The sequence below is a fragment of the Xyrauchen texanus genome, chromosome 30, assembly GCF_025860055.1.
Source record: "Xyrauchen texanus isolate HMW12.3.18 chromosome 30, RBS_HiC_50CHRs, whole genome shotgun sequence".
Taxonomy (NCBI): Eukaryota; Metazoa; Chordata; class Actinopteri; order Cypriniformes; family Catostomidae; genus Xyrauchen; species Xyrauchen texanus.
In genome coordinates this window covers 33,818,326-33,835,773 of record NC_068305.1, presented here as the reverse complement: position 1 = coordinate 33,835,773, position 17,448 = coordinate 33,818,326, and the positions used below count along the sequence as shown (strand labels likewise).

At 39.8% G+C, this 17,448-nt stretch overlaps 1 protein-coding gene across 1 annotated transcript in view; it reads left to right on the top strand.

The window, feature by feature from the left end:
- LOC127623889 (sodium/potassium-transporting ATPase subunit beta-1-interacting protein 2) overlaps positions 1 to 17,448 on the top strand; it is a 210,517-nt gene that overhangs the window by 186,040 nt on the left and 7,029 nt on the right. The window contains exons 5-6 of the mRNA XM_052098477.1: positions 4,033 to 4,093; positions 13,612 to 13,693. Coding sequence (XP_051954437.1) covers positions 4,033 to 4,093; positions 13,612 to 13,693 — 143 coding nt within the window. The remainder of the gene's footprint in view (positions 1 to 4,032; positions 4,094 to 13,611; positions 13,694 to 17,448) is intronic.

The following is a 17,448-nucleotide window of genomic DNA, read 5'->3' as shown; positions in this document are numbered from 1 at the left end:
TTGTCGCAAGAGGTGCTATTGTGGGCATTAGTGTACAAAGGTGCCATTTGAAACAAGAGTTTTCTCTTTAAAGCCAACCACTGAAGGGAATATTGCTGAGCAAGTAAGTAAAAGAAACATTCCTGGGTTCAATCCAAGTTAAGCTCAATTGACAGCATTTGTGGCATGATGTTGATTTAATCTTTTAAATCTTCCCTGCTTTTCTTTAAAAAATCAAGGTTACAGTGAGGAACTTCTAATGGAGGTGAATGGGGCCTATTTTTGAGGGTTTAATTGAAGAAATATGAAGCTTGTAATTTTATAAAAGCACTTACATTAATTCTTCTGAAAAAACTTCTGTAGTATTCAAAAGGCAAATGTCGTTTTAAGGTTTTAGGGTTTACAGCGTTACGTTGTCATGGTAACAAAGTTGTAAAATCAGATATAACTTATTGAACATAAGCATATTGCTTACGTCTTGTGGCTATACTTTTAAAACAGTGAGTAGTTTACAAATAGCCCCATTCACTTACATTGTAAGTTCCTCACTTTAACCAGAATCAGAATGAGCTTTGTTGCCAAGTGTTCTCACATACACAAGGACTTTTTTTGGGTGATATGTGAAACAAGTGCACGCAGAACATTACAGTGAGACGCAGAATATAAAACAAGCTAAGAGTATAAATAGACATAATAATAGGACATATAACATAGAATGGCCTAGGTACATGTGCAAGTGGTAATTTATGTGCAAGGTAGGGGAATGTACAGTTATTGAATTAAATATGTGAATTTACATATGTGCATGAGATATGTATTTACATTATTGCACTATGGGGGAGTCCAGAGGCAGTTCAATTGTTCATGAGGAAAAAGGGTAAAAACTGTTCTTGTGCCAGGATGTCCTGCCTCTGCTGAACCTTTTTCACAATGTAGTCTATGTGGGTGTCCCAATTCAGGTCCTGAGAGATGATAGAGCCCAGGAACCTGAATAACTCCACTCAGCCTGCTGCCACAGTGCTGTTCAGGATGTTGAGGGGTGGGGTTCGGATGAATTTCACCTGAAGTCCACTATCATCTCCACTGTTTTGAGCGTGTTCAGCTCAAGGTTGTTGTGACCGCACCAGATAGTCAACTGATCAAACTCCCGTCTGTATGCAGACTCGCGGATGAGGCTGATGAACGTGGTGTCATCTGCAGACTTCTGGAGCTTGACAGAGGGGTCCTTTGCAATGCCATCATTCGTGTACAGGGAGAAGAGCAGTGGAGAGGGAACTCATCCCTGAGGAGCACCAGTGCTAATAGTGAGGGTCTCGTATGTGAGTTTCCCCAGTCTCACTAGCTGCTGCCTATCTGTCAGAAAGCTGGTGATCCATCGACAGATTGGGGTGGGCACGGAGAGCTGGGTCAGTTTGGTTGAGAAAAGATCAGGCCTGATAGTATTGAAGGCTGTACTAAAGTCCACAAAGAGGATCCTTGATTAAGTCCCTGGTCTGTTGAGGTGTTGCAGGATATAATGCAGTCCCATGTTGACAGCATCATCCATTGACCCGTTTGCTCGGTAAGCAAACTGAATGACCACAAAAACAACAGTTTAAACAGCTTTACATCTCAAATAATACACAAGTTTTAACAGAAGAATTCATTTAAGTGCTTTTATAAAATTAGAAGCTTTTGCATTTCTGCCTTTAAACCCTCCAAAAATTGGCCCCATTCACTTCCATTGTAAGTGCCTCGCAGTTACCTCGATTTTTGCTTCTTTTAAAGAGGAGTTACGAGTCTAAAATATTATTAATTTTTATTTCTTTTATTTTTTTGTGGCAATCAACATTATGCCACAAATGCTGTCGATTGGTCTTAACCTGTATTGAACTCTAACAAATATTTATAGTAATTTACCTAAATATTAACACGTACATTTTAATAGCACAGACTTTTAAAGGTATCTCTATTGCCCCTTTGAGTACAGTACTGATGTTTGTTATCACGTTGGCAGTGTAAAGTCTGCACTTTCATAAAGTATGTTTCTGGCCTTATTTTGAATGATTTATCAATGCATGTGATCAAATTATTTCCTGATGGATAAAATTCTGATTTATAAAGTTTTTTCTCATTGAAAATTCAGTTTTATTTAGAAATATATGGCATTATGGAAGTAAAATGGGTTGCAAATGCTCTTTCATGTTGATTTTAAACGCAGATGCTGATGAGTGCTTTTAAGCAAAGTAAGTGGAAGCTCTGTGGATCTGTGTGTGTGTGTGTGTGTGTGTGTGTGTGTGTGTGTGTGTGTGTGTGTGTGTGTGTGTGTGTGTGTGTGTGTGTGTGTGTGTGTGTGTGTGTGTGTACTGGGACAGTTTTGTGCTTCGATGATTGGGAAGTGCTGTGTTTTGGAGAGACAGAGTGGATGTGGCTCCAACATTTCTGCATGTCCTCATTGCTCTAAAGACCCATTTCCTGCGGCGATGATTCAGTTTGTTATCAAGCTCTTGCTGCTACACCTGTTTCCTCAATGAAAATAAGCTCACCACACTCTTTCTCAATCTTTGATCTCTTCATTCAGTCCTGTTTATATTACTGCCTGTCTCATCCCCGAAATCATAAACATGTTGTCCTCTATAGTTTTAACCACTGACAGTTTTTCATTATGGTTTGTTTGCTTAATAGTGCATTATAATGACCCTTTAAAATGGCTTTGACGTTTTTCCTGTTGACATAGGAAATTCGGGCTGGACTTATCAAAATGCTTGGCCTATTTTTTATTTATTTTTTTAAGTTGCAAATAGCCTTAAGCTTATATCATAGCCTGGCAAAACCTTGATTTAGGGGAAGGGAGAGCATTTTATTTAAAGGGGTCATTCACCCAAAAATTTTAATTCTCTCATTATTTATTAACTATCATGATATCCCAGGTGTGTATGACCTTCTTTCTTCACCAGAATACATTTGAAGAAAATAGAAAAATATCTTAGCTCAGTATGTCCTAAAAATGCTAGTAAATGGAGATTTCTCATTTGAAGCTCCAAAAATCACAGACTGTCAGCTGAAACGTCATTGATACGACTCCAGTGGTTAAATTAATGTCTTCTAATCAATCAAAACAATCGCTTTTGGTGTGAAATATTTTACAAATATTAAACAATATTTTAGTACTTTTTAACTGTAATCCAACGCTTCCAGTAAACTTCACGAGAGGGTGGAGTCCAAGCAGTCTCTTGTGTGACGTATTCACGTTGCCATGATACCGACATAATCTCACTTTCTTCTCTCGGTTGAGCCATCCAGGATAAGCACACAAATGCACCATTGTGAGTACAGAAACGGGTAAATACAGATCTAAACCAAAACCAACCAAGCTAACAACGCTGCTCTTCCGGCTGTGATGCACATGTGTCAGTTCTCACGCATTTCAAATGCCAGTGTGATTATGTCACACGCACGTACTGCTGCTCACTGGAAGCATGATTTAGAGTTACAAAAAAGTACTTAAATATTTATCTATTTTGCACCAAAAGTGATCGTGTCGCATTAGAAAACATTCATTTAACAGCTGGTGTCACATGGATGACGTTTATGACGACTGTCTGTGATTTGTGGAGCTTCAAAAGAGAAATCTCCATTCAAATGAATTTTAAGGTCCTACTGAGCTAAGATATTTTTCTATTTTTCTTCTAATGTGTTCTAGTGTAGAAAGAAAGTCAAACACACCTGGGATATCATGAGGGTGAGTAAATAATGAAAGAATTTTCATTTTTGGGTGAGCTATCCCTTTAATTGGACAAAATGCTGTGCTAACAATATGAGTAATCAAGATTTTTGGTCCATTTTCCTGGAAGACAAAGACTTAACACCTTTTTGGAGTACACTAGGAAACTACCCGCTTGTTTGAAAAATGAAATGTGGCAGAAGGAGCGGTAGACGTGTTGTGGAAACTTGTTTGGAACCAGTCATTATTTTTGCAAATCCATTTGGTGCCACTACATGCCTCCTTTTGTATATAAGTTAATTGATAATTGTTGATATTCTAATCAATATTGCTTTCTGTTCTCTTTACAGCTTGCTGGGTTCATCTATGCATGTTATGTTGTGAAGCTCATTTCAGAAGAGGAGGACAGCTGTAAGTATTTTTTCATAACTGAATCACGTGATCCTTTGTAATGCACATTTGGTTTTGGTCTTAGCTCACACTCCAATATAAGACATGTCTGTAATGTAGGACATGTCTAAAAGATCACCATGTAATTATTATTTTAACCATTAATCACCATTAGAAAGACTCGGTTAAAAGACTAGATACGACATGAGCTGGTGCAAATATGCATGATTTGCATTTAAGATTAACCAAACATATCAAAGCAACAGGTTTTTATTATTAAGCACCGATTTGGGACATACGCTTTATCTTTTAACATGGAGAGGATTATTTGTTTTCCCCAGTAATGAAGCACAGACATAGACATTGCTCTTAGTGGCAGATCTTTAGTCTAGTTTTAATGCCCCAGCAAACATTTGAATTAAGATTCTGCGGGATCTAAAGATTGCTTTTATTGATCCCAAACGACCAGACTGTGGCCCATTGTTTTAAAGGCAAGGAGGAAATTGTTCCATTTGTAATGCTCAGACACCACACTTAACACTACTGCAGTCACTTTAAGTGAAATTCTGCATGACATGGCAGAATAACCAACAATTATAACATATTTGCTTTTTTATATATACAGTTTTGTTGAGTGGTATTTTAGTCCATTGACATTTCACAGTATCCGGCACAACGCCAAGGAAATAGAAACCAAGCAATCAACAAAATGCCTGGTCACTTGTCACTTATCACGGCTGGTTAGAACAACAACAATAAAGACTGAGGGGCTGTTCACATGACACTTTTTACATTTCTGGGTTTGAAATTTGAACTACAGAAGGGTAAACTTCTATAGAGGTACATGGAAGACAAGTAATATTTGTTCCTTTCCCAATTGCTACAACAGCAAAATATTTTTTTTACCATATCTTCTCAAAAGAGGATAAAAATAGGGAGCGGTAGATTATGATTGACAGTGGCTGATTTAAAACCCCATTGTAGGATTGTCGTCTTTTATTATTATTATTATTATTATTAATGCCAGGGTAATATAACACAAAAGTCTATTGATATAATTGTACATTTAATATTTGTTAAAAATTTTCAAATTACAAAAAATATATATTTGCTAGATTTACCCTAAATGAAGGTGGAAATGCATCATCACAGTCTGTGAAAAGTATCCATCAATTTGCTCAACTTTGATGCATCGCAAGTAGTCATTCAGTACGTTTACATGCACTTTAAAACTTTGTATTGAGTTAGACCAAAACAATAATTTGCAGACATAGAAATGCAATTCTCAGCTTCGTCAAGCATGGATACACATTAATCAAACCACAATCGCTCTTGCCATTTTGCGCATGCTCCGAAATACAGAGATGATGTGCAACGTAATTACAAAATGGCATATTTGATGTCCTTCCTTTACATATTCATATATGACTTTATAAACATAAATATTTACATCTAGGTTGATGTTTAATTAATGTGTTATACCCTGAGACACTTGTAACTTTTTTCCTTTGGAGATGCGTGAACTTTTTATTTATTTATTTTGGGGGACAGGGGTGTTCTCCCCAATTTAGAATGCCCAATTCCCAATGCAGTCTAGGTCCTCGTGGTGGCATAGTGTCTCGTCTCATTCCGGGTGGTGGAGGACGAATCTCAGTTGCCTCTGCGTCTGAGAGAGTCAATCCACACATCTTATCACGTGGTTTGTTGAACGTGTTACCGTGGAGACCTAGCATGTGTGAAGACTTCACGCTATTTCAACGCGAGAGCAAGAACCATATTATAGCAACCACGAGGATGTTAACCCAACGTGACTCTACCCTCCTTGGCAACAGGGACAATTGGTTGCTTAGGAAGCCTGACTGGAGTCACTCAGCACGCCCTGGATTCAAACTTGCGACTCCAGGTGTGGTAGTCAGCGTCTTTACTTATTGAGCTACCCAGACCCCCTGATGCATGAACTTTTGAAGTATACAGCAACGGTGACAAGGGATATGCAGTCTAACACAGGCAAGATCAATACTGCTGCTCTCTTTCAAAGTCAATTAATATTTTTCCTGTTCTCATCACTCTATCATCACCAGGCAACTGAGACTATGGCAGAGAGGGCGCCTATAGGCTATAAGAGAGTATGTGGCTGTTTATTGGTTAAGCATCTCCATTTTTTCTCCTCTTTGTATTTTCAATTTATTGCATTGTTTCAGAATCCGAATTATCAGTGTACTGTAATTAAGCATGGCCATATTTGGAGGGCCAGCCTCTCATTAAACTGAGTGACTTCGCTACATGTTAGGATCATTGAGAGGAGGCCCTGTGGTAGAATATATCCAGTGTAGCGTGATGGGTCATTAATGCAGAATGTCTGTGTGTATAAGAGTTTATTCAATGGGGTTTAGGTTCAAGCCGGAGTGGAATGGTATTAAATATGGTTTTATCTTTTCTATTATTCATGCTACACAGGAGTGACTTAAAAGGGGCCTTACATTTTCCTTTTATTTTCCATTACATATATAATGTAAGTCAAGGTTTGCTGCAACGACAGTCGTAATTTCGTTTCACGTGACCATTACCCACCATCTCTTCTCTAGAATTAAACAGGCAGTTTTTGATACTTTATCTTTAAGGTTCATATTTGAGTACCCTCTTCACACTTTAAATGAGCAAGAGGCTTTTCAATCAAGAACTTGCATTTTTAGTGCATAAAACAACGTTCTCACATGCAAGCCACTGTGCAAAAATTATCAGTAGATTTACAACTTAACAGTAGAAAAACAACTTAAAAAGAAAATTGAAAAATTGTGTAAGCATGCAACTTGTCTTGTGTGAACGGCCACTAACAACACCAAATACTCACAGGCTGCAGGTTTGCTGTTGAACTTAATGCAACTGGTCCCTCCCCATTCTTCAATAACTGTCTCTTTGCAAGGCATAAATAACATTAAAATATCGAAAAGATGTCATTGTCATGTAAATGTAGGCAGCCATCTGTTAATGTGTCTGATGTCATAAAGTCAGACTTTGAAAGGAGTTTTTGCAACTGTTTAATAAATGGTCTTTTGAACTGGGGAGGAAGTTTGGATTTCATTACACACTGAACAGTTTGATTTTCAAAGTTGTGCCACCCTTTATACACATTTTAAAAAGTTCCTTTGAAATTCAAAAAGAATGTGTTAAATCTACAATGTTAAAATGTGTGTCCTTACAAATGGCATGTCACGTGGATATTAAAGTGGTTTTCACCACTTTAATATCTCATTCCTCTCGTGGACATAAGCATTGTCCAAAAACTTTTGAAATTAGATTAACATATTTTGTGACCGAGCCTATTGGAGGACCTTATGAATAAAACTCTCCAATTAAACGATGTGTGCAAAAACAATATAATTTCATTCTCACACAAAATCCAGTTTACTGCCATTAGATTAGTCAAATGAGCTAAGCTTTGCGGTGCAAAATATCTGCAGCCACACTGATTGGTTTACTTCCTTAAACAATTCAGCAGTATCGCACCTGGTGTTGAATGAGGTTCTTGATTGTCTCAATCAGCGATCAGAGATTTGGGAACATTTTTATAATTGTATATCCCTGTCAGAAGTCTCTCCCAATCAGTCTGTGGCTACCGTGAATTTGAGTGACTACAGCTTGATGACATGGCTGTGCAATATCAATTGAGAGTTTACACAGACATTGAGGAGTGGATGAAGAGAAGTAATGCTATAATATGAGGACTTTTAGATAGATAAAGACTTTTAGACATTCGCTAGATTGAGGTCTGTTTGACTGTTGATCCACGTCCCCCTGCTTTTCAGCATGTTGCACAGGAGAACCAAATATTGAAGTAGCCATGTCAAGTTAAAAGAACTTCAGCTTTTAGAAATGCATCTTGAGTCACCTGCTTTCTGTTCCATTCGCTGCACTGGGTCTAGCTCCTTTTAACGTGAGAATGTGTTTAGTCTAAATTACTCCTTAGAGTTAAAAAAGCCAATTGCCTGTTGGTTTATGCTAGATAGCACGTACGCATTAGCCAAACTAGCTTGGGTTTTTTATTTTTTTTATTTTGAGCAAATCAAGTAAAATGTATTATGCTATTTTATTTTGGAAAATGTTTTTAGAATAGAAACTTAACAAGTAAGATGGTATTTAACAAGGGATTGTAGAAGTGTGCCCACACATATACCGTTTATACATGATAGATACATTTGCATGGCTATTAGTGACCAGAGCTGCTTTACATTATTGCTATTTACACTATTGCTTTATACATAGTTGTTTACGGCTGCTGAGGTATGTTGCATTAATATAGAATTCAAATGATGTGTAGTCACAGATGTCAGTATAACAGTTTCAAATGTGGCTCATACAAACAGCATTTATCATTCGGAACTACAGGTATCCGTTTTATAGACGAAGTTACTGTTTACAAACAAATGCTCGGCTCCAGCACTTTGGGTTCTTTTGGCACAGAAAAAATAATGGTTGTCAGGTGCTTTGCTCAAATTGAGCTGAAAATACTTAAAAAGTGCTGTTTGTGGAGGTGAAACGACCCGTTCCTGAAAGATTATTGGAGATTTGGGCTCAGGATCGGTGGGTCAAGAGCAACTCAGTATTTTTCATAATTTATAATATTTCACTGATCGCTGTCATCACTGCTGTCTGTTCCAATAAAACCCACTTACCCCATAACAGCTGTTGGTAAATTTAAACTTCTCACCAAGGAATAGCACTAACTATGATTGCAAAATTCTGTTTTTAATTTCCGAAGTGCAATCGCAGTGACAGATAAGGTCAAATTTGATCTAACGTTGACTTTACCACCATGTAAGATCTAACGGGACGAGCGGTTCTGGCTTACTTGGCACCCTAGGCGAGATCCGATGTGGCGCCCCCACTTAACACTACCTGTGCACCTAATGCATCTTTCTCCCATTACGATCCTCCAAGCTCTGTACAGGGGTAGAGTGGCATGATTTGAAGCACCTTTCTCCCATTGCGATCTTGCAAGCTCTGTCGGGGGGCTGGGTGGCAAAATTTGGGCATCTTTCTCCCATCACGATCTTGTGAGCTCGAGGCAGGGCCGAGGTGGCAGGATTTGGGCTACCTTTCTCCCAATGCGAGCTCGGAGTGGGGCCAGGATGGCACGATTTGGGGCACCTTTCTCCCATTGCGATCTTGCGAGCCAGGGGTGGCACAATTGGGGACATCTTTCTCCCATTGCAATCTTGCAAGCTCTGTGCAGGGGTACCCGGCAGGTACCCTGTCGTGCTGCCACACAGAGCGTTGCCACCCTAGGCAGCTTTGCCAGGATCTGCCACTGACAGGACCCCATCTTCACCACCGCAGCACATAGGCTATTGTTTGTGAGAGGATAGTTCTATGTGAATAATTCTAAAATTATGTCTTTGCATTTTGTTTTGAATGTAGTAGGTCACTTCAATCGAAACTGGTTGTGATTAAATTCGAAAATTGAATATTATATTATTGAATGTCAGCCGCGGCCCATGCATTTTAAGTCTAGGCGTTCAGTGCATTTCATGCCATTAAGAAAACACAGTTTCACAATGAATTAGACACCATATGCCTATCATACATTACATGGCAGTCAACTAATAATGCAAAATGAAATTTTAAAAACACGTCCATGCATGAAAGCCAGAACCAAGGAGGTCTAATACCAAGAAAAAGCTCTCTAGTAATATTTGTGATTAAAATTTTGCTTGCAATACATTTTGTTTCGTCAGGGTACACAGTTACGTCTCAAAATTTGATCCGACACTGAATGCTCATGCATCCTATTTTACACTTAGAAAACTCCTAATGTTGCTATAACAATGCAAGAAACAATTACCAATTAGCTTGAAGTTAAATCAGTCCTCATTTCCTGTTTAATTAATCAATCGCACAATCATCCAGAATATCTCAGGTTTTTAAATCCATAAGGATCTCTTTCTCAACAGCAATACCAGCAGTGATGACAGCCAACTTGTCAGCAGTATCTCGCACTCTTCGCTTTCAAATTACATACATCACTTAAAGCATGATTGCAACACTGAACCGGGACATATCCTAAAGACCACACCCACAAGAACAAATAAATCAATCTGATTGATGAATCTGACAATCTGTCTATAGATGCCTATTTACTTACACTGTTGAGGGATTCTGTGGAAATTCTAAAGGCCTGATAGGGTGGAGCTCAGTCAGATTCTAAGGCTAAGGAGCATGGCTATGGCCATGCTATTTGTGAAACAGTTGTCACACTTTGCTTGTAAACATTGAGGAATAAATTTTTGTTTTTGCTATTTGTTTTTAGATGAATTAGGAATGGAAAGTAATTGAAAATACATAGGCAAAAAGGTCAATGAGATATCGCCACTGCTGCATGTGGACCAATAATTTAAGCAGAAAAGGCAGATTTTGCATGTCTGATGGTAGTTTTCGTCAACCTTTTATTAACATAAAAGTGACGTCACGGTTATTTCATCTATAATATTAGTTTTACTGATTTCTAATTTGTTCTCAGTTGTTACACAGTGTGAAGCTGTTTTTGCACTGATGCTAGATTAATCATTTATTTGTTATGAATATGTTGCTTGAAAATTTTTATCTTTCAGTCTTTGTTACTAATAATATATAAGATTTAATAACGTGATATGAGATTTTGGTCATACCGCCCTCCTCTGGTGATGAGCACAAAAAAAATCCTTAGAGGAATAATAGTGTTAAAGCTCTGAGTCCGCCAAAGCAAGCCAATGAAATTGATGCTTTGATCCCTGAGGCATGTAGAATCACTAATCGGGTAGCCATATTGGCCATTACTCCTTTAATTAATATGGTACATGAAGCACCTCCGCAAAGTTAATGAACGGCTCAAACCAATCAACACGGTCCCTCCATAATTACAGCTACTATCAAGGGTAACATCCCAGGGTCCTTTTAAAGAAAGGACAGTATTTAAAATGATTCTACCTCTGAGAGCAAGAGGAGAGAAAGAGAATTAGGAAGTGTCTATCAGTGTATGCAAGGTGCAGGGAAACACTTTTTGCATCTATAACAACGAAATTAGGTTAAGGCACTCCTTAGGGGATATGCAATCAAGTTTTGTGGTTACAGGGAGGTGAGTGCTCATGCTGATGGGCGTTGTGTGCCATGTGCGGTTTACAAATGTCTTTGTCAGAGGAAAAGCTTTTGGAAGGGTGAAGCGAAAACAGTAAAACTCATAAAGCTTTTCTATATGGAGGCTCTGTGGAGAAAATGTCCATCTTAGCTTAATTCCCTGCAGCGGCGGTGCCATTGAAACGGGTCATTTCTGGGATCTGTCGCTTTAAACAGAATAAATAGCTATTCGAGTCGTTTCGTAGAGGTCAGGGGACAGTTGTTCTGTCTTTGAATGCTAATGCTATTGCTTAAGGCGGCCCATAGGCACTCCTCTCGCCCACAGTCATTGGTACTCATATTGTTTTTACTTCATCAGTGGATCAGTGATCCTAGCTTTTCCTATTAACTTGGCAGGATTAGCCAGAAGGAATTTCAGCAGTAAAACAGTTTGAGCTATTTGTTACGTCGGAAAGGGGAAATGCTTTAAGAGCATTTTAAGAGCACTTTAGAACACAGACTTGCCTTGAAGCTATCTATTTTAACAATTACCCCTGAAGACCAAGTCTAAGACTTTAGAGAGTTTCATTTTCTGTTGATGTATGATTTTCTGCAAAGCTGCTTTGAAGCGATGTGTGTTGTGAAAAGCGTTATACAAATAAAAATGACTTGACATATATTTAAGCACATTAACGTGAGAATGTTCAGCAGAACATTCAGCATGACTTAATTTTTGGGGGGTATTTGTGTGTTCACGTCATGTCGAAATAACCGTAATTACTAAATTTCCATCTCCATTAACATCTTCGTAAACCTTATTTACTAGGTGTAAACTCAGAAACCTTGCTCCGACTTGGCCATCAGTTAAAGGTAATTTATGTATATTTCTGTTTGATATGCCATTTTATTTTTGCCAGGGTTACCTGGAGGGTTTGTTCTTAAATATTTTTCAAGAACATATACAACAATTTTGTTGGAGGGATGTTAAAAGCACGAAATGGACAGCTCAGGATAGTTGCTAGTGAAGGGTTTGGGATTGTACTGAATGTGTTCTTCTAGTGAAATCAGCCAATCAGCATTTCCAGAACATAATTTTCTTGCAGCTCCTTGCATCTACGGTTAGTCACATAGCATTTAAGAATGGCTCAAATACAAGTGTCACCATGAGAAAAGATGGCAGATTTGAATTTGTTTTCTTCCGAGTAACTATCATTAAAATGAAAAGAAACACTAACAAATAGATTTATCCATATATTATAGACTTTCTTGGTTTGGATGTCAAACAATTGAGTCAGGTATCCAAGCAAAAAATTGTTTGCAAAAAATGTATACCATTGTTTTTTAATTGATTTCAGACATCATATACAGTAAGGATGCCTTAAGAAAACTGATTCATAAAAGGCAGACAATGTCTTGGTAAATTTGTGCACTCTGGTTTTAACTGCTGCCACAGGCTTTGATACTGACCTCTGCAGTTTCCAAGATAACACTGATCAGGACAAAAGTCTGCTTCCACAATGACCAATGTGGATTATGGGATTTGTCGGTATATGCCCCTTAAAATCTATCATTAGAATCATAATCATTCCAGTTGTTCATTCTCCTTCTGTTTGGGATGCACAAGTGAAGCTCTCAGCTAATTCTGCAGCTTATCTCCTGTGTTCATTGGTTTAAGAAACAGCCTGTGATAGGCAGACCCTGGATTTTTATCACACGCTTTTGTACCTTTGCATCTTTGTGGAAAGCCCAGATACCCAGACCTTCCACAGCCTGAAACAGCTGGCTGGCTCTCAAAGAGTGTCCGTGGCTAATCCGGTCAACTCGCTTTATGTTAGCCTATCTGTTAATCCAGCAGGCAGCGTGCCACAAGAAGCCCTCTATAGATATCATCCTCATCATCCACTGTTTAGGATTATCACACTGGTGCACACACACACATACATACTGTATTTGAAGACATAAATATATGGACAAACAATGTTCTCTCTTTGTTGATAATTTTCCTGTATTGATGTATTTACGATTGAAACAGGAAGTTGTGGAATTTATGGTATCAAAGACTTTTTTATTATTATTGTTAATAGGCACAAAAAAAAAACAATTGTCAATAGGCTTTAATTTCATCATAGCCATGAACCTTACTTTGCTTCTTGCTAGTCTGTTACATTTGGTATTATGGGTAGGGACATTCTCATTCTAGAGAGCATTTGCTTAGAAAAAATATATGTAGTGCAAGAGGAGTCATCAATATTTTTGATCCAATATTTTAGGACTAAATTTTAAATGTGTTATCTAAGTTAACTTTGTACATTAGCATATAGATTGTTTCAACACAAATATACCTGAACAAAAAGCCACAAAACTCCCATTTGTATTTCATAGGGTCTTAAAAAGAAAACAATATAATAATGTCTTTCTTTTCCCACCTCCTTCTCTGTTCATTTCTGCAGTTGACTTTATAGGAGGGTTTGATTCATATGGTTACCAAGGGCCACAGAAAACCTCCCATTTGCAACTACAACCGATGTACATGTAAGTACTGCACACACAATGGGTTTTAAATAAAAATTAATCTAAATGAGGGTTTTGAAATATTCTCTTATGCAGTTCCAGCAGTGCTTTATTAAATATTGGTGCTTCAGGGCAAATTTGTATGTACTGCACTGTACATCCTCACCTCTGTACAACTGCTTATTATAGCCATAGCTTGCAAAGATGACCAAGATTTATTGCAATATTTTAGTCATCTCATTGCATAGTTTTGGTCATCATTCATTCAGTCTTCTGCCTTTTTATTTATTTTATTTTTTTCCATAGGAATAATTTTTAACTTCTATAATGTGACTTCACTGATGGAGGCTCTCTGCTAATTAATATATACTTTTAATGTTGACGCTTTTACACTACAAAGGCAAAATGTATTATCTAAAAATGGCTTTAAAGTTTTTGGATTGTCCAGTCAAATGTAGATTATCAAATTTTCACACTCTTTTTATCTGTCACAGGACAGATCGTAGGCTTAAGAGGCCCACTTTCATTCATAACTCAATTTGAACCAAAATATGTAAATACTCTGTTTTGCTTTGGCACAGCAGTATTTCCATTATAGATATTTTTGTTGCAGCACTAGTTTCTAAATGTATTTGCTGTCATTTAGTGAGTCGTCTTGTTTGTGTCTGGGTGCAAATCACGCAGTATTGGACACAAAACTGGACCGGACATAACTGGAAAGATAACTGGACAGTGTTTCTCTGAGAGGTGGCCTGAGACAGGACAAGAGCATAACAAAACCCTTTGGAGTATCCCAACTGGAACAGTGTAAAAATAAAAATAATATTATTGTCAGTGTGATGGAGATAGAAGTTAGGTCAATATTAAAGGAGATGATCTGTTTGCTTAGTCTCTGTTGACAGCTTAAATGTTTATGAGGAAGTAGTTGAACGCTCAAGAGTTGGGAGATTTAAAGGGATTTGGCTTATTGACACTGATCTATTGGTGATTGTGTTCTGTAGAGTCAGCTTTTATGTCCACAATGCTCTCCATTATACCGAGGGGTGAGACAGCAATGCTATCAAAGCTTATGCTCATGATCTTTGGCATCTGCCAGCTCTTTGACGGAAGAGGACTCTGTGATAAAGGAGGGGCTTGTGCATTTCAGATCCGTGCATTGTTGCCCCTGAGTGCTTCGACAGCGCAGACACACACACACACACTGTGTATTAAAAGAGTAAATTCCTATTAAAAGAGTAATTTCTCTAAAAGAGCAAAACACAGCGCCGTTGAACGTCATTTTCAGGACGCGTCTTTTCCAAGATGCCCTTCCGCCCCTGTGTTGTTCCTGGATGCGGTAGAGTGCTCTCCGCTTCAGACGGCACAGGCGCTGTCTCGTGTGTTTGGGCCGCGACCACACCGAGGCGGCGTTTGTGGATGGCTCATGTTCTCACTGCGAGAACATGACCATGACCACGTTGCTGTCGCGGCTTGCTTTCAACAGAAAGCAAGCCACCCCAGCTGCACCCCGCATTGCTCCTTCTTCCCACGGGATTGAGGACGATGCGGTTGGCGCTGGAGGCGATTTGGGGCGGCAGCTGGTGCAGTTTCGCCGGGTAGCCCCCGCGAACCTCCCGTTCCCGACACGCTCGCTGGTCCCGTCTACGCTCAGCGGCGATAGCGGCTCGCCTCACGGCCCGGCTGTCTATCCTCCCGAGCCCGAAGCAGATGAGCTCGCCGCTGCATCGGAGAGTGTGATGTCTGATGCCGAGGACTCCCTGGTCTGCCGCCTCGGGCCAGCAGGCCCAGGCTGAGGCCGATGCTCAGATGTCTGACATGCTTTCCCGGGCCGCCGTGAGCGTGGGGTTGGATTGGAACCCTCCATCCTCCCCACAGCCTTCACGGTTGGATGACTGGTTCCTGGGGGCAGCGCGCCGTTTGCGGCCTCGGTCGTTTTACAACCTCCGCGACGAGTCGGTTGCGTCTCGTGTTTTGTCAGGTCCGAGCCCGTAGAACTCGGTAACGCGTAGACCGACCGGCCGGGTGGATCGCTTGCGCCCAGCGCCCTTTTCCTGACGTCAAGGTAAAGTAGTGCGCCTTCTTCCCAGGGCACCCCACTCCAAGTCGGGACCCTGGTCGATTCCTCCCCAGCCCTCCGGGTCCGCGGTTCAGCGGAGAAACTCGCCGACCCAAGCCTCTGCGGGTACCCTGATGGCTACCCTGTACTGGTATAGGTGCTCCACAGGTAAGGCCTCCTGCTCGTACTCTCCCTGTGTATAATTCCACAGTTCTGTCCCCTTACGAGCGGACCCCCGTGTCTCCCTTAGGCAGTTACAGCTGCCCCGGTCGCCGTGCTGTAGCAACTCCCCCCTTTCGAGGCTGGATCTACCACCGCACCATAATTTCCACACGAGCCCTAAGATGGCAAACATCGCCTTGTTCCCCTTCCAGGTTAACTAGAAGGATTCCGATGTTCTTATGGGGCATTGGGGAAGGGTACGTGCTGCCAGGTACAGACGATGCGCGGCACTGGATGAAATCCCTGCCCGCCTCTGTATCGGTGGTTCACGTACACGGTTCAGCGCATGGCAAGATTGGAATGGGTCCCCTAGTGTCGCTTCTCCGACACAACGTGGAGAGAGCGACAGAAGAAGAAGGGGAATGTTTGGTTACGTATGTAACCTCCGTTCCCCGAGGGAGGGAACGACACGTTGTGTCTTTCCTCCGCCATGTCGCTGAACCGAGCCACTGTTGTGGCCGGACCATTTCCGGCTCCTCAGAAAAATCCTGAATGAACTCCCGTATTTGCGCCGCTTAAATACCCGTATGTCCGGGGGCGGGACATGCAAATACCGGCTGCCAACTCTCATTGGCCTTTTTTCATAGATCAGAGGTGGATATCGGCGCTCAAGAGAGACCCCTAGTGTCGCTTCTCCGACACAACGTGTCGTTCCCTCCCTCGGGGAACGGAGGTTACATACGTAACCAAACGTTTTTCATCCCACATTTGCTTTTTGACACTATCGGTTAGGGCAAGGAGGTAGGTCTTGTGGCATGTAAACTTAAAAGGGTTTAAGTTTAAAAAATGCCATCTGTTTGGAAGAAAATTTAACTCGCTTTTAGCACCACTCAGTGGATATTTCACCCCAGAAATGCCACCCAATGTGACATAAATGACCCAGACATATTCTTTTATATTTAAATGTGTAGGCAAAGTACCCTCATTCTGTTATGTAACATTTCATGTATAATTCTATTCTATTCTTGTCCCATCTAGTCATGTTTAGTTTGGGTTAAGTCCCTCTGCAGATGCTATTGTGACCTGTAGCTGTCAGATTGAAAACACTTAATCAAAATCAAATCTATTGCTTGTCGGCCTGTTATTTAAAATGTTTTTGGATATTTTATATTGATTTGATTATAAAGGTAACAACCAAAATGTAGTGTTAGCCAAATTAAAAATGTATTGCGTTTAATTAATCTGTTCAAGTATTTGACATTAATGAACACAAATACTCTTATGCTCATAAGCATAAAAAGGGCCTATGTAAATCAGTTCCGGGTGGGAAATATTGTCCTTTACTAAATTGCACTTGGTTAGAGTCACTGAACATTAAATGCAAAACGATGCTAACTCTTCATTCATAAAAATGACTCGTAAATGCAACAATCACAATGCATTTAGCTTCCATAAAATGATGCATTTCAAACTGAAATAGAATATTCAGAGGAAAAATTATATTTATTGACATTTAATTTAATTTATCATTGTTTAATTTAATTGTGAAAAGTGGAAA